Source organism: Carassius gibelio, chromosome B17 (genome assembly GCF_023724105.1).
Source record: "Carassius gibelio isolate Cgi1373 ecotype wild population from Czech Republic chromosome B17, carGib1.2-hapl.c, whole genome shotgun sequence".
Lineage (NCBI taxonomy): Eukaryota > Metazoa > Chordata > Actinopteri > Cypriniformes > Cyprinidae > Carassius > Carassius gibelio.
In genome coordinates, this window is record NC_068412.1 from 12,184,522 (window position 1) to 12,212,036 (window position 27,515).

At 37.1% G+C, this 27,515-nt stretch overlaps 2 protein-coding genes across 7 annotated transcripts in view; one reads left to right on the forward strand and one right to left on the reverse strand.

The window, feature by feature from the left end:
- The window catches only part of kidins220a (kinase D-interacting substrate 220a), a 49,480-nt gene extending 25,584 nt beyond the window's left edge, over nt 1-23,896 (forward strand). For 2 of the 6 annotated variants that reach the window (XM_052580301.1, XM_052580300.1), the window contains exons 23-30: nt 9,875-10,053; nt 10,989-11,221; nt 12,256-12,366; nt 14,808-14,837; nt 17,582-17,719; nt 18,459-18,557; nt 19,349-19,579; nt 21,720-23,896. In XM_052580301.1, the coding sequence (XP_052436261.1) occupies nt 9,875-10,053; nt 10,989-11,221; nt 12,256-12,366; nt 14,808-14,837; nt 17,582-17,719; nt 18,459-18,557; nt 19,349-19,579; nt 21,720-22,787 (2,089 nt within the window). In that variant the 3' untranslated portion in view covers nt 22,788-23,896. Of the gene's footprint in view, nt 1-9,874; nt 10,054-10,988; nt 11,222-12,255; nt 12,367-13,038; nt 13,096-14,807; nt 14,838-17,581; nt 17,720-18,458; nt 18,558-19,348; nt 19,580-21,719 lie in introns of all 6 variants that reach the window. The other 4 variants (XM_052580304.1, XM_052580302.1, XM_052580298.1 and 1 more) reach the window with 3 other exon arrangements.
- Nucleotides 23,897-25,060: 1,164 nt separating this feature from the next.
- On the reverse strand, nt 25,061-27,422 carry LOC127976130 (DNA-binding protein inhibitor ID-2-like). The gene is made up of 3 exons (XM_052580305.1): nt 26,286-27,422; nt 26,057-26,117; nt 25,061-25,667 (listed from the first exon to the last, which is right to left on the reverse strand). The coding sequence occupies exons 1-2, from the start codon at nt 26,634-26,636 to the stop codon at nt 26,061-26,063; spliced, it is 408 nt and encodes a 135-aa protein (XP_052436265.1). The 5' UTR covers nt 26,637-27,422; the 3' UTR covers nt 25,061-25,667; nt 26,057-26,060.
- Between the last annotated feature and the right edge of the window lie 93 nt (nt 27,423-27,515).

A 27,515-nucleotide genomic window follows, 5' to 3' on the forward strand; every position in this document is an offset into this window, starting at 1 on the left:
TGTTTTCTCCTCTGCCTTTGGAGGGAACCTATTGTCTGTGAACCTGATCCTTCAAGAACTCTTTGGTGGAAGAGGTAAACTTAGTAATTTAAAAAGTGCAGCCATTATTTGCCCAGAAGCACTATAAATGATTAGGCTGTTGAAAGCCCCATCTATTCCCCAAAGGAGAGAAGCCCAATCTAAGATAGGGAGTGCATTTATTGGGTGCACAAAGTGACCTCCAGATGGATGAGATGAGTTTGAAAGTGGGGAAGAGGTTGTGGGCTGCACAGAGGGATTTAAAGTTGCTCTTTGGATCTTTCTGCGATGCATTGTGGGTTTGTGCCATGAGGTCCACTTTCATGGCTGTTACTCTGAATAAAAGAAAGGCCATCATGCTGGCTCACATGTGTCAAGGCTAATTATTTATCCATTAATCACTCAGTTTCCAGGGAACTGAAATTGTCACCCGGAACCCTAAGGTGTTGTGTCAGCAAATCTAAGGAGAGAACCGTTAGAGTGAAACCAAAAGGATGTACTCAATAACCTGTCACTGTTGAGGCTAAGACTGAAATTCATGTGTGATGCAACTCTAACTTAGGTGGAGGCACTATAAAGGGTTTTGCAGAAAGATGATGGCCTACTTACAAATACTAAAGACCGCATGATCTTAATCAGATGGGACTGATTTTTACGTTAAGCAAGAGTAGTATGCTCTAAATGGTTCCTTGCTGCTTTTTGTGATATGAACTTTCTAAAGCAGCTGAAGCTCCGATAACCCGTGTTGTTAATCCAATTAAACGGGTCATGGGACATTGCTAAAAAAAACATTATTTTGTTTATTTGGTGGAATGAAATGTGTTTATGCAGTTTAAGTAAAAAAACATACACATACTCTACATTATTGTTGCTCCTCTATGCCCAATCTTTCTAAAAAGCATTGATTTTTTACAAAGCTCATCGTTTTGAAAAGCGAGGTGTGCTCTGATTGGCCAGCTATCCAGTTTATTGTGATTGGCCAAATACATCAACCGTGATGCGTGTCCCGGTCAGAACACCAGCGCGACGAGACAAAAACAATAAAACCCATCACAAACGAGGAATTTGTTGCATCCAGTGGGGACATAATTACGGATTATTATGACTTATACTGTGTGTGGGAAGGGGCTGGAGTGTGTCCTCCTATTGGACCCTCCAGTTATATATATATTGAAAGATGTTTTTACTCTTTGATTAGATTATGATTAATCATAAGGATATGTTCTAAATGTTTGATGTCTCTTGGGTTTCTATTTTTAAACATACCATCACTTTGGTCAGGTTACTCTGTCTAGTCCATCTATTTTGGGCAAAGCTTTACCTGCCAGTAACCAACATCATTAGACTTAGATCTAAAAATATATCTATTTATTTCTTGTTTTATTTTGTCCCGCTGCGTCTCTGGGGTAGCGATCATCTTTGATCAATGGGGAAAAACATCCAATGAAAGTTCATTAGAGTATTTTTTTTAATGCTTCTGGGCAAGAAGCTTTTGTTTACAGATGAGTTAACTTATTTCTCAGAGTTTGGCTGCCAGTTTGGAGGTTTCTCTGGGTTCTTGCACTTCTTAGTTCATCTCTGTCTTCATGTATTTGTGATTTGTGACAAAGATGTTGAACTAATTGGGACCTGAATGAAATTTCCCAAAGTCAATCCTGCCTCTTCTAGCAGCTCACCATCCACCCATCATACAAAACTTCTTGACTGGTGATGGCGTCTGTTTTTCTTTTCATGGTTGGCACATTGATTCTCTTTATGGAGCTCAGAAAATAAATGTATGTTGGCATTATGTGTCTTATGGAGGGCAGGGTGGCATCAGTGTGTTTGAGCCTAATTGAAGTCCATTCCTCAAACTGTGGCACATTCAGGGGAAAATAGTGGGAAAATTATACTGATTCCCATCAGCTGCTGTGTGTGGGAGTCTTTGAAAAAGAAGAGGAGGAAGAAAAAAAGAGCTAAGCCAGCTTTGGGATCGATTAGCATTTGGATAAACCTAATGAGAGACCTCTCAAGTGGCAAACATTGGGTTGCAAGCCCAAATGACGCAACACAGCCCCTATCAAAAGCAGTATTGTTTGAGATGCCTGCGGTGCTTTTATCTTTGTGTGCACTGTTTAAAACGGCAAGTATCTTAAACAGCGGAGCTTAATTTTTTCCTCTGCAGTTTTCTCTCATAGCAAAGGCAAGAATGTCAAAAGTAATCGCTAAACAAATCACTTGATGTCGAAGCCAACTTCTTCTCCCAGCAGCTTCAAAAGATCTCTTTTTCTGGTGGAAGAATTACATCAGCTTCAATTGATTATAAATAGTATTCTTAGCATGCTGTAACAGAAGATGTGTACAGCTGGGAAAAGATTAGCCTGTATGAATGGTTGAATGCAAATACTAGCGATAGTAGGTTTGTGGGGGAATTAGCTTGTCTGCTGCCTACTGTGTCTCATAAAGTTAGGGTTAGGATATAACCAGTATTTACACGGACCTCAAGATGCACAACATTTCCCAATTGTAAGTCGCTTTGAATAAAAGTGTCTGCAAAATGACGAAATGTAAATGTAAGAACGGCATTTATTTGAAATAAGAAATAATGAAATGACTTGCTCTAGTCATTAGCACACAAACTCTGACACATAAAGCTGTGGTGCTCTTATGGGTGATGAAAGTTTGAGTCCATCTTGTGTCATTTCCTGATCTCATCCTACTCTGTTCTTCCCATCATTTTATTAAAATGGCAACATGACAAGGAAAAAAAAACAGTCTGACTAAGACAAAAGGCTGAAATGAAGACGCAGTTGACCCGGCAAATTGATTCGTGTTGTGTAGGGATATCTGGCTAAGAGTGAAAAATCCCCCGAAGGCCTGCAGATGTGTCTCTTCCTCCTTGTCTGCTTAGTCTCGTTTTAGCCAGTCATTGGAATGACATCGTCATTCTGGTGTGTTTATGGACGCCTCGAATGTTTTAGTCTGGGTGTTTTGTTTGGACGAGGCCTGTGTCGGGGCGTTTGCGCTGTCGCACTACACGCCAGATTAAATACAGCAGTTTTCTCATCAACTGCTCCCTGTACACTATTGAATGTATGTTTGTGTTTGTTTTTGTATTCCATAAACAAGTCAATGACAAACATCTTTATTTAGATTACTGTGATTACAAACCCTTCATTATGGACGTCCAATATAAAGTTGCTACTGTGAACTAAAACTGGGGTGCAATTTGTGTAGTCATTACGGCTTTGAAAATTGCTAAAAAATATTGAGTTTCATAAAGAGGTAAGCTTAACATTTTCACTCTTGATATGTTACAGTGCTGTCATGTGCTGCTATTTGGTAAAAAGTATTATGTAAAATGTTATTTGAATCACGTTGTTCAACGTAAAATAACTATTTCAATCAAATAAACAAATCTTTCATTAACGTATCAGCAGAAATAAAAAAATATTTTGGTATATAAACGTTATTATTATTATTTAACATCATTATAACAAATTAAATCTTATCAATCTTAATAACAATAAATAAGTTAAATATAAATGATTAATGATCTTTGTTTTGATGTTTAATGTTCATTTATATTGAATTTATTAATAATAATAAAATAATAATAATCATTTAATATATTATTATTATTATTATTATTATTCAGTGTTAATAAGCTAAAATACTTATTTAAATATAAATATGAATTTATTTTAATAAATACAACAACAATTGTGTATTATTTATTATTTTAAATGATTCAAATTGAATTATATATATATATATTAGGGGTGTAACGGTTCACAAAATTCACGGTTCGGTTCGATACGATACACTGATGTCACGGTTCGGTTCGGTTCGATACGTTTTAGATACAGCAAAATGTAAAAACATCTCAACTTTTCAGAATGCCGCAAGCGCACCGCGGGTCATGTGACAAGAACCAACCAATCAGCTTCATCCTTTCCCGTAACAACGTTGAGAGCTCAGCCAAGATGAAGGAACAGCTGATCATAGTTGTATATGGATTGCAATTTTGAAATAAATTTAGTAGCAGCGCTACTGCAAGCGATTTTTAGAGCTGCAAATCCATTTATCCTTCGCTGAAATTTCCGCGTCTCATGGAGAGAGCACGTCATTGTTGCTTAGCAAAGACAGACGCCTCATGAGCGCTTCTGCCCAAGCGCTTTGGAAAGGAGGAGAAAGACGTGCTTAGCGTTTTCCATGCGTTTTTAGGCACGATATGTGAACGGCCCCTAAGGCGCTCGCTCACTCAGCACGCGCTGAAGGCTCGTTGCAAAATGTCGAATGCCTTTAACAGACCAGAAATATAAGATCCTAAAATAACCAACAGGTCTGGTGTTTGGGTTGGATTCCCTGTAAGCTATAGTGTCTAAATGCTGCAGGGATAGTTTGCTGCGTGCATGTTTCTTCTTTTTTTCGTCTTTTCCCAGATAGTACTGACGCATATATCCCAGATATTACCGCTGGTGTTTATTTATTTATTTATTTATTTGTATTCCCGCTGGTGTACCCTATTGTCATGTTGCAGATGCGACATACCGTTGTTTTTTTATCCACCACTCTCTTGCCATCACCATTATAGCTTAAAGGGAATCCAAAGTGCACCCAAACACCAGACCTGTTGGTTATTGGAGGATCTTCTCATTTCTAGTCTGTTAAACGCATTGGCTATTTTGCAACGAGCCTTCAGCGCGTACTGAGTGAGCGAGCGCCTGCTGAGTAGCCTAACATAAACATATAAGATGGTGTTTTTTTCTTCTTCGGGAGTGTCAGGGGCGTTGCCTGTTACGTTGTTTGGGTTATTGGGCTACCTTGTTGAACGCATATAATTATATTTCTCTCTCTCTCTTTTTTTTTTTTTTTCAAATATAATTAATTACTCAAACGAACCGTTCGGTATACATAATGCGTACCGCGTACCGAACCGAAAGCGTCGTACCGAACGGTTCAATACGAATACGCGTATCGTTACACCCCTAATATATATATATATATATATATATATATATATATATATATATATTTATATATATATATATATATATATATATATATATATATATATATATATATATATATATATAAAAATCTGGATAAGAACAAAACAAAATGCAAATAAAATTTTTATATATAAAAAAAATAAATAAAAATGAAATAAAACATATTAATAAAAACTATACGTGTACCTTAATTAGACAAAAATAAATGAGATATTATACAGTCAATAAATATAGTATATTATATTATATTAAATTATATTACAAATCTAAAGTAACAAATATAACCTTTCGTTGCTTTATAATTAAATAAAATTTATCTTCACTTTTTCCAGTGATGTAAGGGTGATTCTTTAATTAGGGTCACTTTTAATAAATTATCATCTTGAAAAATCTATTAATTTGGACAATTTTTCATCTATTCTAATTTTTTATCACATTTCCTTGTGATCAAACTTCAATTTAATTTATTGTTTAATAATAATAATAATAATAAAAACTATAAATGTTAGTAACAATTAAAAAATTATTATTGTTGTTATTTATTATGATTATTATTTAATGTTTCATAATTGTTATTATTAAGTGTAAATATAGTTAAATGTATAATTACTATTTAATATACATTTTATAATAATAAAATAAAAACAAAAATGATTATTATTTAATAATAATAATAATAATAGTAATTAATGTACGTCACAATAATAAATTAATTATAATTGTTGTTATTTATTACAGTTATGATTTAATAATTTATTTTTATTACATTTATAATTAAGTTTATAAATATTATTTAAGAATAATGTTTCATTAATAACTACATTTTAATAATTAAATAAAAACAAAGAGATTTGTATATATATATATATATATATATATATATATATTACTCACTACTACTAATAATAAATATAAGTTATTCTTCTTTGACTGAAGTCTGTAAAAATCTAACCTCCAAATAATTCCAAATAGTTCCAAATAAATTTCTAAACTAAATTTCTCTGTGCTTTTATTATTTTTAATGTCACTCATGCAGGCTAATCTTGCAATATGGACCAGACGCAAATGCAAGTCAAAGGTCTAGCAGTGTGAGACTAAGCTTGTCTTAGCAAACACCCTTAATTCACAGATTCATTGAATATGTCTCAAAGTCACAGTTGGCTATGAAGAATCGTTGAATTTTTTGGATCCTTATTAAATGCTCTTCCTTCTCTAAAGCAGGTTTTTAAAGCAGAGGCTGTGGAAAGTATGTGCGTGTCTTGTGACAGAGGAAGTTGATTCTCTAGAGAGGCTGTTGTCACTGGCTCCTGTTTGTCTGTGAGCATGCTCACACACACACATACACACACACACAAATAAACAAGCCCAGCTGGATTCGGAAGAGACACAGTCTGCCCAGTTCTGCTTAATCCAGTGCGTGGGAAATGAACCAAACCTCTCTCACCAGCGCACGGCTCTCTTGTTCAGCCCTTCTTAAAGTGATACTTCTGCGTGTGTGTGTGTGTGTGTGGAGCAGAAAGCAAGCATGTGTTTGCTGTCTTTATGTTGGTCACGTCCTTGAGCTCCACCCTAAGTGTGAGACCTCTACCTAATGTCCATCATGCGGAAGGTCAGCTGACTGTTCACAGCATCCGACTCTGACCCGCTGACACACAGGCCTGCTGTAGCACAGCGTGGGCCTTTGTCCAATGACTTCAACATCTGCTCTCACACCCAGCCACTCGCTTGCCCTCCAACACACACACACTTCACGTCTCAAATTGTGAGTCATTTGGTGACCATCGCTATTTATACAGCCATCCGAGGATGATGGGACCAAAGCAATTTACTTAAACGCTCTGCTAAACTTGAACCTTTTGGAAGATGATATTTTAACCTGCCGTCCAGGTCATAATGACCGTAACACTGTGTCTAAACTAGAAACAACCAGACAGCAAAAATACTGTGTTATACAGCAAAATATTATTGTGCAATCTTGATAAATCTTGAAAAAAATGGTTTTGATGAAGATTATTGGCGTGATTTACAAGAAAATACCATTTCAGTCTTTCTACTTAAACATTCCACATTTAATTCAGTTTTTTACCTGTTGTTTTTCACTCAGAAATTGCTGGTAAATTTCTTTGCCAAAATTTTTTTGGCAATAAAAAAAAAAAAAAAAAAAAATCACAATAACATCCCTTTCTCCATCTGAAAAACTATATATTTTGTATATTAGAGGATGTCACTACTTGTAGGCGGAGCCTTGTGTCATGTGTCATCATTTTCACAATGTATGTAGAAGGTTCAAGGACATCATGATTTTTCTTGTGAAATTTGATGGATTTGTCATATATGTGTCTTTATGTGTTAGTTGATTTTTTTTTGCGTTAAATTAGTGTTCGAGCATAATTCCAATGGGATGGGTGATTTTCTGACAAGGTGCACATTAAAAAACACTGACGCAACATCCCATTTCCATAATGACCAGCGCAATCTACCAAATTACCACCTGATTTAATACATGCTTTTTTGGGGTGTTAAATAATGCCGTAAATACCAGTGAAATGACAAGAGCAAATCTTAGTAAATGACATTGCTCGATTCATCTAAAAACTCTCCTCCCATTAATTTTCAGATCAAAAGGGAAACTCATGCAAATATTCAGTTAGGTGAGTCGCAAAAAAAAATGTCCATGCCTTTTCAGCACTAATTTGCCACTACATGTCTTTAGTAAATCCTTTGATTGACACAACGTGAGCTCGTATTTATTTCGAAATGTGCAAAAAGTTCAGACGGACATTTCTGACTCAGTGTGCAATGGCATTTATTTTGTTGTATGTATGCATGCATGTATTTCTTTCTGTCTTTGTTTCTTTGTGTACTTCATTGAAATGTTAAACAATCTGTGGCCATTTTTTTTGGTTCATTATGGTTCATTAAGTTCATAAATGTTAAAATTTCATTTAGTTTTCTGTTTTCTACTGTTACTGTTAATTAAAATAAACTAACTATTAAACTTTTTTTATAATAACTGAAATAACATGAAAATAAAATATAAATAGATGATAAAATTAAAGAAAATTAGACTGGCAACTAACTAAAATCAGCTAAATTAAAATGAGTTAAAGCTATATAAACAAAAAATATATTATACATAATTTTTAAATAAAAAGCGAAATAGACAAAAGGTTGTTTGCAGAAAGTTACCAAAACTTTAAGTAAAATGAAAACTAATTATATAAAAAATAAAAGCTAATTCAAAATATGAATAAATACTATAATAAATAATCCTTAGTAATGGATGTAACACTAAATAACACTGATATGTAATTTTTGCCAACTTCCCCAGTCTCATTCGTGTTTGATGTTTATTATAATGAGGGGCTGTAAATGCAAAGATGGAAACCAAACAACCAACTAAGAATAGAGTTGCTTTGTTGTATCTGGTTGGGATGCAGTTGTGCCATATCAGGTCAGAGGTCATTGATAAACTGAGTGTTTCGGACGCTCCCTCCAGGTGTGTATCGTCTCACATTAGATGTTTGTTTACACTGCCTCAGTTTAGCAACAGGTCATCTGAGTGTCATTGTGTCAGCTCTCTCCTGCCCAGTTTAAACAGCTAAAATCGGATTACTCGAACCGGTGATATGGGACGGGGCCAAGCACTGAGCTCACCCTGTTCACGGTGCAATCTGGCTCCATCAGTATGGAAAAAAGGACTTACTGTGCCCTCATACAGACCAATAAGAAGATTCAGCAAGCTTTATAGCACAGAGACAGAGGCGTGGGCTGGGGGCAGATAAGAAGATAGAGGAAGAAATATGGGTTCCGCAAATGTCTGCGTTCAGCAGAAACAAATCTTCAGATTTATTTGATATGAATTCCCACGCTCAATGAGATAAATTGCAATGGGAAGGCATTTATCTGAAAGCGCCTGACATTGTGCTGCAGAAATAACTGCTATAACCACATACGCTCACAAAGTTGGGTTAAGAGTGTGAGCTTGTGACTAGTAAGCCAGTTTACCACAGTTTAGAGTAGATTTACATGTTACTGATGAGTGTTAATAGTAAATACCAATTTAATACACACTAAAGCAATCTGACCATCAATCAGAATATTAATCGATTAGTCAGCAACAGTGTCAGAAATGGCCTTATTGTATGAACCACCAACGTTTTTACCCTGGCACTGCACGGATGCATTGTGCCTTTATGAGGAAGTTATATATTATTTATTTGTTTATTTAATATTCATTTAACTCTCTGGTGCAGGTGAAATTTCCCTGCTTTGGAGAACAGATTTAACTGTTGTCGTTTTATAAAGAAGACACCTGGCAGATTATTGCTGGCATGAAAAAAAAAGGTTATATAAAAGTTATAAATGTTTAAGTTTATTATTATGAAAAATGTACAAAATACTATTTTTTTTAAAGCCATACATCTAAACAAGTTGTGTTGCAATTTTGAAGTCTGATATCTCAAAAAATTAGCTTTCAGTATGATTTTGTTTGAGTGCAATACCAAATGTTTCCATTAGATTATATTCACTTCCTGTTAATTTTCAATGTGGTCAATTTGACCGTGAATAATTCAAGTCAGATTGTTTTTCAGGACCATTTACATTTTTTGATTGTTGTAATTTATTTGTGATCACTTAGCAAGTGCCAAAACCTTTACCAAATGTTGTACCATTCCAATTAAGTAAAATAAATAAATGAATAAATGTCTGAACAGCACCAGAAAGTTAATGGTACATTTATTTGCATTGTATTCCCCCAGATTTTAAATATTGTAAATAGCCTCAAACTCCTGTTGATTTTCTGAAACTGGTATACGTTTGCTGTTTCTGTGTGTTAATTGTTAATTATCTCATTGCAGGATTTCTAAAAACATCCCCACCACTAAAGACGTGGAGCCTCTGTTGGAGATCGATGGTGATATTCGTAGTTTCGAGGTGTTCCTCTCATCACACACCCCTGTTCTCACTGCTCGTGATGTGGAGATGTTCCTGCCTTGTACCGTCAACCTGGATCCCAAACTAAGGGAGATCATCGCAGGTACAGACCAACACAAACACGTTTGTCTAGCTACAAATAAAGGACATTGTTTTAATATAAAGCTACAATTGACCAAAACTTAACTACATAAACACTAACTAGAACCTTTTCCGTTGACAGTCAACACTAATGGACAAAATTTTACATTTAAAGGAATGTATAGCTTGTTGCTTTTTATAGTGTTTATATATTAATTGATTTCATAAACAGAAGATACATTTTTATATTTTGAGGATGTCTCCTGGCTTTTCTTAGATTTAGCTATTTGTGTCCCTAATTACAGATAAGTGCATGCACAGACAGTGCTAAATATATTGCTGTGGATTTCTCTAAATCATTGCAAATATGAGAGATGATATTATCACATCACATGATAATGGTCAGCTGCGGCCGGGCTTTGAGACAGCAGACATTGCTTGGTGCAATGTGACAAAGGCCTGTGCAATAAAGGTTCCTTTGTGAACCAAGAGAGATGAGTAAGGTCTCCATTGTGTTCTCCTCAGGAAATGAAACATTACTGAAGCCCGATGAGCGGCTCCTTTTCTGAGTCACCCGGCCAGTCTTATTTGGTCTGCCTGGGTGACTCAGAAATATTATTTCCAACCAAACAAATTCTGACGTATGTTTCAGCCCTTGAGACTTTGACGCTGACGCTAACGCAAACACGGTTTTTATTGGGAGCCCCATTTATTTCTTCCCGGTGCGTTTGCGATTTGCTGCTTCTGTTGGGAAAATGCTGTGTTTTTCTAAGGGAATCAAACCACAGAGGCCTGACATTTCTCACATGTAACTTACTATAAATGCTTCATTTGGCTGAAGTCGACCGTGAGTGGGAGGATTTGAATGCCTTTAAAGTGCTGGCCAAGATTCGGATCTAACTTTCTCCTACTCTCTCTCTCTCTGTCTCTCTGTGTGTTTTCCCCTTCTCCCTTTAGATGTACGAGATGCACGAGAGCAGATGCACCTTGGAGGAGTCAGCTATCCCACACTGCCCCTGCAAGATGCTTCGGTACGGCCGCACTCCACATTTGGGCAGCAGTCTTTGGCCTGCTCTCCCACTGGCTCTTTCCCTGGCTCTTTCGCCCCTACGGGAGTGCTGCCGGCTGCTCAACCCCACAGCAGCTACTTTAGTGGGCTTACGGGACCCCAACATCCCTTCTACAACCGGGTGAGACATCAGGCACAGACACTGTTACTTTGTTAAGCAAAGTGCATCTGAGTCTATGGAGTTACTGAAACATACTTATAAGTGTATACAGTAGTAAAATAGGTTCAGGAACAAAGTCATGTTACTAATAATATTAATATAGTATTAATAAGTTATTATGATTACTGGTCAGTAGTCAATGTTATTAATATAATATTTTATATTTGATCATATTCAGCTTCAATAATAATAATAATTAATAATAATAATAATAATAATAATAATAATTTATAAATGTTATGTTGCTAATACTGTTATTATAGTATTCATAAATTATTATTATTATTATTAGTCAGTAGCAGGAATAGAATTAATGATTTTAATCTTACTACTGCTATTAATAATACCAATATTTGTATATTAATAATAAATAAATATATAAATATTATATATAGCATCATATTCTATCATATTTTATCATATCAAAGCTTAATATTAGTAGTAATAATAATAATAATCATCATTTAATTATTAATTGTTGTTAGTAGTAGTAGTTGTAGTAGTATGAATATTAATAATAATAATAATTATTATTATTATATAAAATAATCAACTTAATAATAATAATAATAATAACAATACAAATACTAATAGAATTATTAATAAGTAGTAATATGATTCACAATAATCATAATAATTTTACTTTTACTACTACTGCTACTTACTACTAACTAAAGGATGATTATGATTATTATTGAATTATGAATATTTAATAAAATAGAATAATAAAAATTAAAATTAGTAATAATAATAATAAAATAATAATAATAATAATAAATAATAATAATAATAATAATAATAATAATAATTGTACAACTTCCACTAATAATAGTATTAATATCCAATGTATACATATATAGCCCAGCCCTAATAAATCTGTTTTTAGGCTGTAATGTGTGTTTGACCTCTAGTTGAATGCCTGATGTGGCGCTGACCCTCACCCTGACCCTCATTCATCATTCCTGAGTATTTGTCTGTTCTCTTCACCTCTATAGCCTTACTTCCCTCATCATGTTTATCACCTGCCCCGACATTACCCTGGCAGCCCCCATCACGCCCCCTCACGCCCTGCTACTAAACTCTATAAGGACCCCAGTCTGGGACTAGTAAGTACATAACTAAACGCCTCAGAGTCACTGCAGCCAGACATGCATTTCAGTGCCCAGTCTATATGGCCACAATGATGTCTTTATGTCTCATGATGCTAAATGTATCTCTCTTTTTTTCATGCTTTGTTTTAAGCTCCTCGTGACAAACAGCCTGTGGCTGGTTTACTATAACGTTGCACGCTAAACTCAAAGAGCAGTTTTATAGTTCTGTAGCATTTTCATTGAAGTTTCTTGAAAATGTATATAAAAGCTTTTAGGTTTCAACCTTTTTTGATTTCCTCCTCACTTAGTTTTAGTCTTAAATGTACGGTAGCTGTTTAATTCTATGTATGTACATTTTTGCATGGCAAATGAGTAATAATCCACTATTCAGTCTCATATTTTAATATCTTATGGTTATGACATTATAACAATATGATTTCTGCCTGGTTAGAGTCTGTTTACTTTGTAGATTGAACTTTTAACTTCTAAAAGAGCCTGGAAACGCTTGTTTTCAATAACATTTCCTTTTAAAGACCTGAGAGATTTTCTAGAATTCGTGGAAGTTACAGGAAAACCCTCATAAATCATGCCAATCTCTGTGTCAGTCCTCTCCCCTTTCCATACTAAAGGTGTGTGTTCTGTAACTCTGGTTGTTCCTCTTTCATTCCTACCGTCTCCCTTCATCAGGATGTAATCAGAGAGGACTCCAATGAGGGTCTTCCCTCTCCTACATCCCCCTCTATGGTAACTTTAGCAGTGTGTATGTCTGTGTTTATATCTGTGCATAAAAGATGCAGTAGAGCCTTTTATTGCCTGCAAACACACACACACACACATACACTAATGATGCTAGTGGCATGTTCAACTTGTATAGCTGTCCAGTCTCTGCCTGCGCTACTTAAACCCTAAAGCTTAATGTGCTTTTTCCTCTTGACTTTTTAATGTGTATTTGACTTTGAAACTGAATTATATGGATAGGTCACCCAAAAATGAAAACTATGTCATTGATTATTCATTTTTCATGTCGTTCCAAATGCCTAAGTTCATCTTTTGAATACAAATTGAGATATTTTTGATGAAATCCGAGAGCTTTCTGACCCCCATAGACAGCAACACAACTGAGACTTTCAAGGCCCAGAAGGTTTGTGAGGACATAGTTAAAATAATCCATGTGACCGTAATCAGTGGTTCAACCGTAAATTTATGAAGCTACAAAAATAATAATGACAAAAATAAAAATGACAAAAATAATGACTCCATTTATTATCTTCCATGTCAGTCTCTGCAGCCATTCACGACCACTATGCATTTAAATATTTTTTTTTTTCAATTGAAAGAGAATAAATTGTTGAATAAGTCCTTAATTTTGTTTTCTTTGCACACAAAAAGTATTCTCGTAGCTTCATACAAATACGCTTGCACCGCTGATATCACATAGACTATTTTAATGATGTCCTTACTACCTTTCTGTGTCAGTTGCGTTGCTGTCTAGGCAGGGTCAGAAAGCTCTGTTTTCATCAAAAATATCTTAATTTGTGTTCCGAATATGAACAAAACTCTTACGGGTTTTTTTTTTACTGTGTATCTGATCAAATAAATACACCCATTTATAACATAAGTGACTTCTTTCATTCAAAAACATAATAATCATAACAATCAAAATGATCTCAGAATAGACCATTACTGATGCTCACTGACTACCATTTATTTACACATCTCTCAGCTCCTCCAGCATATTCTCCTTTCCTGCACCTCTGTCCTTCTTCCCCCGTTGTCATTGCTTGAGTCAAGCCCTTCCGCTGGGATCTCTCCTCATATTCTGCCCTCCTTCCTTCAGCCCTGTTGTTTTGCTCTTTCATGCCTCAGTCATTTGACCTGCTTTCTGGTCTGTCCCCCCATCGCTGCTTTGTTCTGCGTGGTGTGAAAGGCTGCTGCTATCTGAGGCTGGCTGGATTAGCATCAGCAGTGCTGGGACGGCGCACTGAATGAGGCGTCTCTTATCAGCCCAGCGAGCCGCTTCCTTCAGCGAACACGTCTGTTTCCTCCTCCCCGGCCCCTAACGCTAATTACACTTTTATCGCCCGGCTCGAACGCTCACCCATCAGGGTGGTGCCGTTTTGGAATTAAACAACTTCTTCTCGGCATGTAGTCATGAAAAGTCCTCTCCATTTATGTGAAACATCCAAAGTTTCTCCGTTTATGTGTCTTTTCTGTTTGAAACTCCGTGCTAGTCCATCCTTTATACAAAATGTTGTTCTTTTGATTCACCACATCTGAAGTTCTCTATGTGATTGGCTTGTTGAAATCATAACTGTGAAATCCATGCAGGTCGGATGCTGTGAGACAAGCATCTGTCATACATAATGTCATTATGTGTACATTTGATTGATTGCTGATTGAAGCATGTGACCTAATCCCTCCTTTCCTCTCGTACTCTCTCCTTTTCTCGATCCCAGATCAAATCTCAGCCCTTCCGAATGAAGCAGGTACAAACATTTAAACCCTTCAGTTTCGTCTTTTCATATTAACTGTGTTAATTTCAGGGCTTCTGCTCATTTTGGCTTGTTTCACTTAAAACCAGGACAAAATGAGCAGCCAGCTCTATCATTGTGAAATTTCTGTTCAGATACAATGTGGCCAAAAGTATGTGTACAACTGAACATCACAGGCTGTCCAGCTCCAGAAAAGACAATAACACCTTCCCTGCAACCTGTGCGCTATATTTTAAGTCTTCTGAAGCCATATGATAATTTATGTGAGGAGCAGATTGTGAATTTGTCAACTTTATTCACCATCATATATATTCAGAACAGAGTTTCAAGTTCAATTTTAACATCCTCTTGTTTAAATCTGAATGCAAATGAGTTTTTAGAGAGCAGGGGTTCTCCAATCTCCTCTCAAGGCACTAATTTACTTTAATTTCTTGTATTCTTTCTTATTAAACATGCCTGCTGCTGATGAATAGGAATTATAGAGATTTAAGGTGAAAACAACATGTGTCACAACGTGTCAAGCTTGGCTGAGAATCCACACCACTCATTTTTGAACAAAGAATCATGGACATATTTGATATTTTTGACTGCTCATCACAATAGTTGTTTCCCAAGCAGACTGACCTAGATATAGGTAAAAGGCCCAGTCATCATCATATGAAGAACACAGCGGTCATACTTAAGTTTGGAGACCAGTTCTCAATATTAACTATTAACTGCCTCGATAAACGATAACTGTTGGTAAAATATTTGTTAAAGCTGCGGTAGGGAACTTTTGACGCTCTAGCGGTTAATAAACAGAACTGCTTGCGTCTTGTGGAAGAACATCGTAACCGGAACTACTTCTCTCTGTTTATGTCTATGGAGAATCACAAAGGCACTGGGTTACTCCGCCGCGGTACCCCCGAAGCAATCTAAAATAGTCCGAATATAAAAACTTATTATAGGTGCACCCTAGTGATTCAGGACAAGCTAAAAACATGGTTTGGAAAATGGATGCATGGTGTACTCGCTTATTATATACATTTTTCTACATTTTGAACTCAAACACAGTTACTGATCGCAGCTCTGATTGGTTATTTTTTACCGGGAGCGCATGACTTTCTGCAAATGGCAATAGGAGCACTGGGAGGAGCCAGAGGAGCTTGATTTTTTTCACAGATTATCTGTCTCATATTCTATTGTCAGGACATGATGACAGGTTTAATAAATATGTAAAAAATATCTTTTTACAAAAGTTCCCTACAGCACCTTTAAGTTTAGGTATGGGGTAGGATAAGAGATCTAAAATGTGGTCATGCAGAAAAAGAAATTAACAGCCAATATGATAGTGATATGCATGCTAATAAGCAACTAGTTTCCAATCATATTTTTAATATAGGATTGTTGCATTACGTCATAATATTAATTAAGTGGGTTTAGCACAATAAAAATAATAATAATGGCATCTATGATTCCATAAAGAACCAAAATAAAGGTTCCAAAAGATGGTTTTCACAGTGATGCCATAGAAGAACCATATTGTGTTCCACAAAGAACCTTTCAGTGAACTGTTCTTAAAGGGATAGTTCACCCAAAAATGATAATTTGATGTTTATCTGCTTACGCCCAGGGCATCCAAGATGTAGGTGACTTTTTTTCTTTAGTAGAACATAAACAAATATTTTTAACTCAAACCGTTGCAGTTTGTCAGTGATATAATGTAAGTGGATGGGAATCACGGCTTTGAGAGTTAAAAAAAACATACACAAACAAAACCAAATTAAACCCTGTGGCTTATGATGATACATTGAAGTGTAAATACACAAAATGATCAGTCTGTGCAAGAAACTGAACAGTATTTGTACCATTTTCACCGCAATGTCAGAACTGTCCTGAGTGCATTCTCAACAGCCGCCGCCTGACGCGTCTTCTTCTTCTTCTTGCTTTATGGCGGATCACAGACTTATAAGTGCTTTACTGCCACCTATTTCTCAAATGGACCATTGAAACTCTATCTACATTCTCAATTAGGAGTGTCAATCTTCATTTTGGAGAAAGGAACTTCTTTCCATTATAAATAACTTGTTGTGGAACACTCTTGAAAATAAATGTTCTTAACTGGCATCACTGGTTCCACAAAGAGCCTTTACCATCCACAGAACCTTTTCATTCAAAAAGGTTCTTTATATTATTAAAATGCTCTTTACACTAATTAAAAATGGATCCTTTAAGAAATGTTCACTGAAAGGCTTTTTGGGGAACCAAAATGGCACATCTGTGGAATTACTGCAAAACCCAATTTTTAGAAGCTTTTATTTTTAAAAGTGTACGTCATACTAGAAGGGTCTAATGAGATCAGTGCACATGACAAATATCAACCATTACAGCAAAACAAACTGGGTCACCACTTAGACCAATCCAGACCAATTTAAAGATCTTGTGGCTGTCTACACTTGACACCTACACATTAGCATTTTACATTAAACATGCATTTTACTCTCCACAAAGTCTTATAATGATAGTTCCCATACATGACTTCAGCAGACAGAAATTTCCATCATGTATCACGTATTGTTCCTTCACCCATAACTGTTTAGAGTTCCTTATTCTGTAATGACATTGAATTGCTGCTTTGCTTTTTCTGTGAGTTGTACTGCTTTTGCATCACATGGCGTTGACAGTGCCTCATGCCTTGCTATTCCAGAATGCATTATGACCTGATGGAATGAGTGACTAGTTACTGTCTGTGTGTGTAGGGCTCTGGTTCTGTGGTCTCTAGTGGATCTCAGGTCCTCCTCAGTTCTCTGAGCATCGATGGTGTGTGTGAGAAGCTCAGACATATCCAGGGCCTGGACTCCAGCATGCTGGAGCAGTACATCGGCACAATCAAAAAGGTTTGTGCTGGACAAGTGACCTGGAAGTTCCATTGAAAAGCATGCAGTCTGTTAAAAAATTGGGATATGATTTTACTGTTCACTTTCACAGTACAATTTGTTGTCCTATTGCTTCTTTTTGAAGCATTTGAGGTGCAAATCGAATGGGTTTTTATGACTACTGTGAAATATGTTTGAAAAAGTATTATCTAACAATTATAACATCCAATTGATATTATAGCAGCTAATACAGTTTAGGTCAAAAGTTTACATCCCCCTTTCAGAATCTGCAAAATTTTAATTATTTTACCAAAATAGTAATAAGAGGGATCATACAAAATGCATGTCATTGTTTACGTAGTACTGAGCTGAATGATCCACAGCTGTTTTTTTTTCTACACAAAAAGTGAAAAATAGGAATGAGACATAGGGTGTGGTAAATGAGTCCATCCCAGTAAATACATGTTCATCCATGGGAAAAGAGTTTTATCAGCTCCATGTGGTGCATACAGAGGTTTCACAATGAGGCCTTTCTTTTCATTGGACAACATCTGAAGGAAGCAATGACATTTCTGATGTCTTCATTAGACATGCATTAGTCAACCTGCCAGCTGTGCAGCATTTGCCTGCATACTTCAAAATCTCAATTGTGAACTCTGTTTCAACCTTTGACATACTGCCGAGATGAAATTGATCTAAAATGTGTTATCTGCTGAATGCCATAATGTTCTTATGTCAAATTCTGTCATCCTAAATGTAGGCCAACGTGAACGGCCGGGTTCTGTCTCAATGCAACCTTGATGAGCTCAAGAAGGAAATGAACATGAACTTTGGAGACTGGCATCTCTTCAGGTCCATGGTAAGACATCAGCTGATGTTCTTTCCTGCACGTTCAGATCAGATACTGGTCATCTTCCTGTTTGTGGTTTGTAATGTTTAGCACACAGAGCTAATCTCTCTACAGTGAAGAAGGCTGGATGGGGTTGAAATAAGGAACACATGTAGCTGTGTTGATCAGATTTCCATTTGCGCTTATACAAACGAATGTTCTGTTGCCAGCAAGCAGGCAGCCATCTGGTCCAAGATGGCTGCTTCCTGGATGAAGGAGGGTTATTGTCAGTGGGAGCTCAATGTCCACTTGAAGATCTGAATAGCTTGACGTTTACAAGAAAGTAGCATTCTTTGGGCTGGAAACAAGTCCAAATGGAACGACTCGGGGCTAGTTGTGATTCTGGGCTGCCTCAGAAGTTTCACTTAGTACTACGGCCATTCAGCGATTTCACATAAATGCCAATGAAACGTGATTTTGTTTATTTACATTATGACATAATGGCTGTTGACAACTCAGCTTTTCCGTCACATGAATAAATGTAATTATAAAATATGTCAGAATACTAAACTATTTTACAGTATTGGTTTTTACTGCATTTTCGATCAAATGAATACAGCCTAGGTGAACGAATTACCGGCCCCCAAACCTTTCAATGGTGTATCTTTTTCAGGAATAGCTTTAATACTATTTGCATTTTAGAAGTTAAGAATACAGGAATATAGTTTCAGTCTGTCTGTTTGCTCATTTAACTCAATGCATCTATGATGAATAAGATTCATTGTTGAATGCATTTAAACATTGCTGTATTTGTGCTGTAGGTTCTAGAGCAGCGTCATGTGGAGAACCAGCTGCTGCGTGATGAATTGGGAGCGTGCAACGAGCAGGGCAGCAGCGTGTTGACTCAACTCGAACCCCACAGACCCTCCGAAGCGCCACAAGACATGTCCATCAACCCAGAAAACTTCACGTACAGCCTCAACCTAAGCTTTGAAGAGCTCAGTGGTGTGGGGCTGGAGGAGCCCGCCAGACAACACAATGCCCACTGGCTGGTGCGTGCTACTGCTGTGCACACAAACACATTCAGCACTGAAGTACAGCCTATAGATAAACACAGGTGCACGCCATGACAAAACGCCGTAATTATATACATAGAAGCTGACGCAAACATATGCGTGCGTGGAGACAAAGAAAACGTGGCACTTTTTTTGTTGTAATTGTGCCTTTTTACCCAAACGTTTTCTTGACCGTTGTATTATGTTGCTATAGAGGCAGCTTCTCCTTTTTAGTAGTCTCTCATCAGCATGAAAATAGCATGTGGTTTACTGGGTGATAAACGAAGTGTTTTCTGACCTGGATGGGCAGAGGAAGTGAAGAGCTGACCACACACACGCTAGCACTCTATCACACAGAGATAGCTATTTCTGCACTCATCTGTTAACACTTGCAAGGTGTTGCAACACAAGCAAGAGCTCATAATGGTTTAGATTAGCATCATGAAAGGTGGTGGTGAACTGACTTTAGGTGCGTCTCGTTTCACATACCTCTGCACTATTTTTACACCATTTTGTGGGCTAAGTAGTGTGTTCGCACTGAAAAATGCAGTGAGGTGTAGTATATCATGAGTAGACGAATGATGTACTTCTTCAAAAGAAAAAGACTGAGTGTGGATATACAGGAAGGGGAGGGGCTAAATGTGCAAAAGCTATCTGCGACAGAACATTTCCCATAAATGGAGCACTCAAATGCGAATGGTTCTATGTAGTAATAGAGTGTACTATTTGAGATGTTAGCTTTCTTAAAATCATAGACAAATATGGAACACAACTGAAGGGATAGTTGCCTCAAATTCACTGTGGTGTTTCTGGAACCCTATATAACTTCTCATGGAACATTCTGAGATACTTATTCCAAGTCTGCTGAAGCCATATGGCAGCCTTGAATGAATGCATTCTTGAATAAAGTGCTAAGTTTGAACATCTGGAAGCAAAAATGAAGTGTTAAAAGGATTCTTTCTTTAAATACCTAGATCAGTTTTTGAGTGAATTGAATTGTGTTGAAATAAGAAATGTGTACCATGAAATAATCTTTCTGTTTAGGTGACCTTATGGGCTGCATGCAAAAACCAACATACAATGTAATCTTTGTAGTCACAAATAAAATAAATAAAAATATACTCTAATGTGCTGCTGCTTTTAATGAATAGTTCCAAAAATTTCATCTGTTTGAATCAGCCTGAAACAGCCTTGCAAAAAAACTTTAGAACTGAAATACACTGCAATGAATCAAAATGACATCAAATTGAATCAAGAGCTTGTGAAACAAAATGTAATTGACAAGGGCTGATTTTTACTGCATGTTTATTGTGGTCAGATTAATTCCTGATAATGTTAGCTAATGTAGTGCTAATCTATGTAGTGCTAATCAAAATAAGTACAATTAACTAGGTACAATGTACTTATTTTGTTGATATTGTATTGCAAAACACTTTTGCTGCTATTGAGGTAGGATAGAGGGAAAGTAAGGAACAGGTTTTGTGGCATGGGTAGGTTTAGGAGTGGGTAAAGGTGTAAGTAATAGTGTAATTACAAATGTAATTACAGAAATGATTACAGATATGATTACATGTAGGTATTTTTCAAATATGAGTACAATGTAAAAGCATGCATGTATGCAATAAGTGCATTGCATCAAATGATTAACTTAAATGTAAGTACATAGTAGTTAAGTCCACCTAATATAAATTGGGACCAAAATAACTTACTGTTGATTAGCACTTCCTGTAGATTGGGGTGTCTAAGACCGTGCATTTTTTTTACAGAATCCCAAAAACCAATCCTCTGACATGGTTTGGTGTAGCAGTGGTAGCTACAACTGCGTCCACTTGCAAATAGTGTAGCAATTTATGAAGCACAGGTCACACAAAAATCACAGCTTTCTGTTGGTCAGTGCAGCAACTTCACATGACCAAATGAACGCAAAATCTGCGCTGGAAAATTTGCATGGAATCCTCTTTGAAAACTTGCTCTAAAATTCATTGAACCTACTATGTTGGAGTGTCAACCAGTTACTGCTGCTGGAGGGTTTGGATAAACTCTTGCTTGAAATGCTTTGTATGTTTGCTACCACACCACCTAACATGTTCTCTCTCATGCTACTGTCTCAATTAATTGACCTGATCTTCTCCTTTAGGCCAACACTCACCGGACGCCAAGCATATCCAGTCTGAACTCTCAGGAATCATCCAACGACATCTGCAAGCTGACCGACAAGCAGCAAGCTGAGTATCGCAATGCTTACCAGGAATACATCTCTCACATGTCCCAGCTGGAGATATCTGCTGCTGGACTGGAGAGTCCCGCTCAAGCCCTGTCCGGCCAGTTCCTCACAGCCAGCTCTGAGGAGAAGACTAAGGAAGGTGGGCAAGATGGGCGCAAACCTTTCGCCAAAAAGAGCTCCAAACCTGCAGACACTATAGTGGACTTCTCCTCCGTCCCAGACGGTGCTCTTCTAGATCCCATTACAGAGGAGGATGAGAAGTCAGAACATGGGTCCGCCACTAAAATCCCACCCAGACGCAAGACCAAAGGACAGGGACCGTCTTACCACAGCATACCGAGTGATGAAGAAGATTCAGGTGAGGAGGAGACTGACGCCACCCCGCTGCTGAGAGAGGAACCCTGGGCTGCTGAACCAGATCTAAGCCTCTTAGCTAAAAGGAAGAGCTTCATCTCAGACATCATGTTGGACAAGAAATCATCCGATTCTGAAGTGAGGTCCAGCAGGAGCTCATCCGACCACTCGCTGCAAGACGAGGAGAACGAAGCATCTCAGGAGAAGGAGGAGAAATCCGGTGAGAAGAAAGAAGAGGAGGCCCATCTGATCGAGCTGGTTCTTGAGAGTCCGGTTAAGAAGCGAGTCTTACCACACAGGCTGAGTAACCTTCAGGATGAGGCCTTGGCCCGGATGTCCATCTGCTCCGACGCTCCATCTGACAGCAGTAGCCCTGAGGACAGCTGGCCCACGTCAGCTGTGAGCAACCTCAACTGCTCACCCGACAATACTGCGCTCAACAACAACATCAACAACAGCGCCCAGCAGGAGACGCCCGACTCCACCGACTGCCCCTCCATCATTATACGACCAGGATCCAGCACCGAGACCACCACGCTGCCCAACCAAAACCTGTGTGGAGGCCACCAGAAGAGGGCCAGCGGTCCCGCCACCGACGCTGCTGAGGAGCGAGAGAGTGTCCTGTGAGCCTAACAAGCTTTCTTACTAACTTAGAGTAAAAAAGTCGAACAACTGCAATGATTCAGAGAAACTACATTCAGGCATCATCACTGCACATTTTCTGTGTCGACCCTGTGATTAGGTTTGTTTTTGTGATGAACACAAACTAAAAATGATCCTTCGCTGCAGTTTCTTAATCAGTATTTTTGGCTAGTTTTGCGTATCGATTAGTCAAATAAAATAAGTTATAAAATCATTTAAGCATAACATTTATAAAACCCCAAATGAATGGTTTACACTTAAAAGTGTACACTAAGTACGATTCATAAACATCAGTAAATCCATTAGGTAACACAATAAAAAAAATACTTTTACAGCTTTGTTCATTTTTCAATTTTCAAGTTGCATAAATTAACATTAGCGTTTTATAAATGAACATGAAATTATTATATAATATTAACCTGTGTTTAAAAAATGTCAATGTTCGTTTATTATACCTAATGTCCTGATTAATGTTAAAAAAAATTAAGTTTATTTTAGTGATACCGAAAAGTGATACCGTTTTATCTGAAAACAAGTCTCATTATACTACACATCTTGTTTTAAAGACAGTTTGATTATTTTTTTTTGCTTGAAAACAAAACCAAAATAATAAGAAGATGCGGTGTAAAAGTGTGAGAACTCTCGTTGTTGCTGTTTTTGGAGTGGTGCTAAAAAAGTAATAAACGGAGGCTGTGAAGCTGTTCGTAGTTTCTGATTTGTTTAGTGCAAATCCTGTTATTTCATGCTCTGTTGCTAACATTAAAGATCTAGTGTAGGTTGGTTCACAATATTCAAATCCATCAAGTAGAGTGGGGATTTAACCACATAAGAGTTAGTGCTAGTGTTTTTGCTGTGATCGGTGATGTGAAAGCTGTTATTTATTTGTGATTGAATGCCTAGGTTCACCTTTAGGTCATCCTTGTTGTTTGAATTTTGCCTTGTAGTGTTTTAGATGAGTTGAATCTATTTGTGATCAGTGTTATGTCAAGAAAAAAAAATAAATAAATAGTGAAGGTTTCTGTAAGACTTGATTTGTGTGTGTATGTCAGTATCCTTAGTGTTTTCTCAAATAAATAAACGTAATTATTTTCAAATCTTTTGAGAAGTTCTGATTTTGTATTTGAAATAATGCATTATATTTGAAAATTAAAATCAGACACATTTAAAGTTAATCTCTGGTAAATTTAAGCTTTTTTTGTTCGTGTGTGCTGATGGATTGCACGCCAAAGTCATAACATTTAAAAACTTGTATTTTAAAATCGCATACATTTATGTGTATTTGATGAGACTTGCCAACTGTCAATCATTTTCCCCACAAATCATAAAACTGAAAACGATCATTGTTTTTACTGAGGTGAAGTCTGGCTGCCAGCAGGTGGCGCACTCTTCACATCAACAACACTAATCGAGAGTTTTGGCTACGTTTGAGAGTCAACCTTTAATTTTTAAATGTACACTTTGCGGAAATATGTGAAATAAAGAAGTGCACATACCACTATTATCTTCTTTTCGTGTAGTTAAATAGTTTTCCTGAATTACATCCCACAAATTGACTTCCTTCAAATGTATGCGTCTCTTACTACACTATAAATTAAATCTATTTTTATTTTATATTGGTCTTATATGCTAACATTGAAAATGTATCAGCTTTATTGACAAAACTTTAGTCTAGGGGATTTGGTGTACAGTTCTGAATAATTGGCAGACACTAAAAAAATTGATGATTTAATCAAATAAATAAAAAAAATCACTATCCAGGTCTGATTTATTCTTTTGCGCTCATTAATGGGCCGACTGTAAACCTACAGTCAATTATTGAACAAACTGAATTCCACAAATCAAAAGCTCAAGCGTTGATTTAACTGCCATTTCATCCCCACACAGATTATACTAATGAGAAAACCCGTGGATACGATCACAATTAATGATCAAACTTCCAAACACCTTCAAGAATTGAGTTTCACCACAAAAGAAGAGAGAAGCAGGTCAATCGCAAGAAAAACTGATAGGCTGGATGATTTGTGGACAGTTATATATTAAGAAAAATGAATGCACTGAAATGAATGCATTTTTTTTTTTTTTTTACACAGCCATATGGCAATGTAAAAGATTGAATCAGGTTTCAATCAATGTGGGTGAATGTGCATGTGTGAAGGGTCAGTGACATGCTTTTGAATCCTGGATATAAAAGACAAGGTCAATATACAGAAAAACACCGGCAGACTGACATTCTTACACACACGCATAAAAGACCAGCGTCAAATAAAGCATTTGATTTATTTTGTATAAAAAAAAAAAGGTACGATTTACAATATTACTTTTATAAAAAGTCTCAGCATACAGCATAACACTTTGCAGATACTGACAGTCCAATTTCTGCAACTATACAAGATAAAACTCTGAGAGAGTTCACAAGGTTTCATCATCATCTCATTTTCAACGTCCAGTCCTTCGTGTGCCAAAAGAATTGACAAAAACAGACTTAAACTTTGTACAGTAACTAACCACGTCTTCTCCTATTCACACGGTCTTCACGAAAAAAAGGTAAGACTTCTTCTCAATGCAGAGAAAAGGTTCCTTGTGATCTTTTACAGGTTTCCCTCCTATTCTCAGGGAATATAGTGCTTCTTCCTCTTGAAGAAAGGACCAAATAAGTCTTTTTAGAAGATAAATAATCAATGTCCGAACTTATAGCACATCACATGGATTGTCCTTTTTAGAAGCAAAAGAAAAAAAAAAGAAAAAAAGTCTCTTGATTCAATTACAGAAAAAAAAAAAAAAAAAAAAAAACTCCAGACTGAGAACAGAAATCAGAGGAAAAGCCAGTTCCCAGGTCCTGTGTGTTCTTGTGTCTTAACCAAACACCTGCAAAAGATTGAGAAAGAGGCGCATTTAGAGAATGCAAACAGGGCAGAGATCCGGACAGCCTGGCGCCAGAGAGGAAGCCGCAGTTTGAACATTTAACCAAACACTCAGAGACTGAGCAAAACCCTGGGCTCCAGATGTACACGAGCACAACTTCTGCCTTCGCTCAACGCATGCATTTCAACCTCCGCTGATGCTTATTACACACTTCATACAACTTTACACACTATGTGACACAATGGTCCTGAACACATTTGATTAGACACTCTTGAAATTAAACACTACTCTGACGGCACATTTTTTTTTTTTTTTTTTTTATTTATTTTATATATATATTTTACAGCATATAATACAAGGCTTATTAAAACAGTGTGTTCAAGAGCATTTACCTGATTAAGGGTAAAGCGTCCTGCTGTCCTCTGTGATCAAGTCTGATTGAAACTCAGGTGCCTAAAGGGACCAAAAAAAAAAAAACCATTTAAGTATTTTATTAAGGCTGGTTATTTTTACAAAAACATGCAACAAATCAATGCAGCTTTATAGAACACAATTAAAAATGCACATGCAAATAGAATTACATAGACCTATCTATCTCTCTCTCTTTCTAGGGTCATTCACCTGTAATGAGAGGATGCTGATGTCTGTGTTGAGTGTTGTCAGGGGGGTTCTGGATGTCCCCTGCCCCGCTCGCGGGTGATGCAGGCTGGTGATTGCGGAATTTGAGTCAAGTGCGATCTGAAGGTCCAGGATATAGTCGATGACATGTTGCAGGATTTCCATTTTGCTCACGTTTTTGTTCTGCGGGATACTCGGCACCAGTTCCTTCAGTTTGGAGTAGCAGTCGTTCATGTTGTACAGCAGGCTTAGGGGATCGTCCACGGGGGTCTTGCTCCGTGAGATTCCCAGACTGTGCTCCGTCACATTCGCGCTGCTTTTCCGGAAAGACCTGACTGGGCTTATTGCCTTCATGTTGACACGTCTGGACGAAACGGTTTCGTTGGAAGAGTCGCTTTTGTGTTCCGAGAGTGCCTCTTTGCGCTGGGCTGTCGAAGCAAACGCAGTGGATTAGCGAGCTGTCATCGCTGAATATATACCCAGCTGGGCGGGTTGTTCACGCGCTGGTTTGAATCGCGCTGGTTGGTGGGAATGTAGGCGTCAGTCATCGCCTTCGCTCAACGCTATTGGTCGCTGTGCTGAGCGTTCTAAGCCCGCCCATTTGTTCCGCGTTCTTAACCAGTGAAAGCGCGTGTTCAGGGCGGCGCTGACTGCCTTCAGCTTCCACGGATAATTTCTCAAATCAGTGTACCTGTTTCTGATCAAGAGAATTAGGGACATGCAAGTGTAAGGTTTTGTTCACGCATTTTCCGCTTTTGTTTCTAGTGTAACAGTCAAAATGTATCAAGACAAGCTTAGATGGATTATGTTATGCTGGACATCATGAGTTAGGCTTTCCTTTACAACAGGCTACTCATTTAATATTTTAACAGGGTAGGCTATATCTCTATATTTAAAATACAATGCAGCTTATGAGATTTACAATACCTAGTGCCTTTAAACATCAAAAGGCAGGAACTAAACAATATCTCCAATAATCAGTGTGGTACTTATTATTTTCCTTCCCCCCCATGTAAACACAGTGTATCAAAATTTCCCTAGAGGTCATGCTGCCACTTGACCTTATTTTCAGAAATATATTTTCTTAGAAATTGTGCCCACTGTCCTTCCTTCAGGACACAGCAAATATATTTTAAATCCACTGAAGTTTGCTTGTGGACATAGGCTACCAGAATTTTTAAGATTTTACTTTCTGCAGCTGGTGATGTGCCCTTAATGTTTATGTTTGTTAGT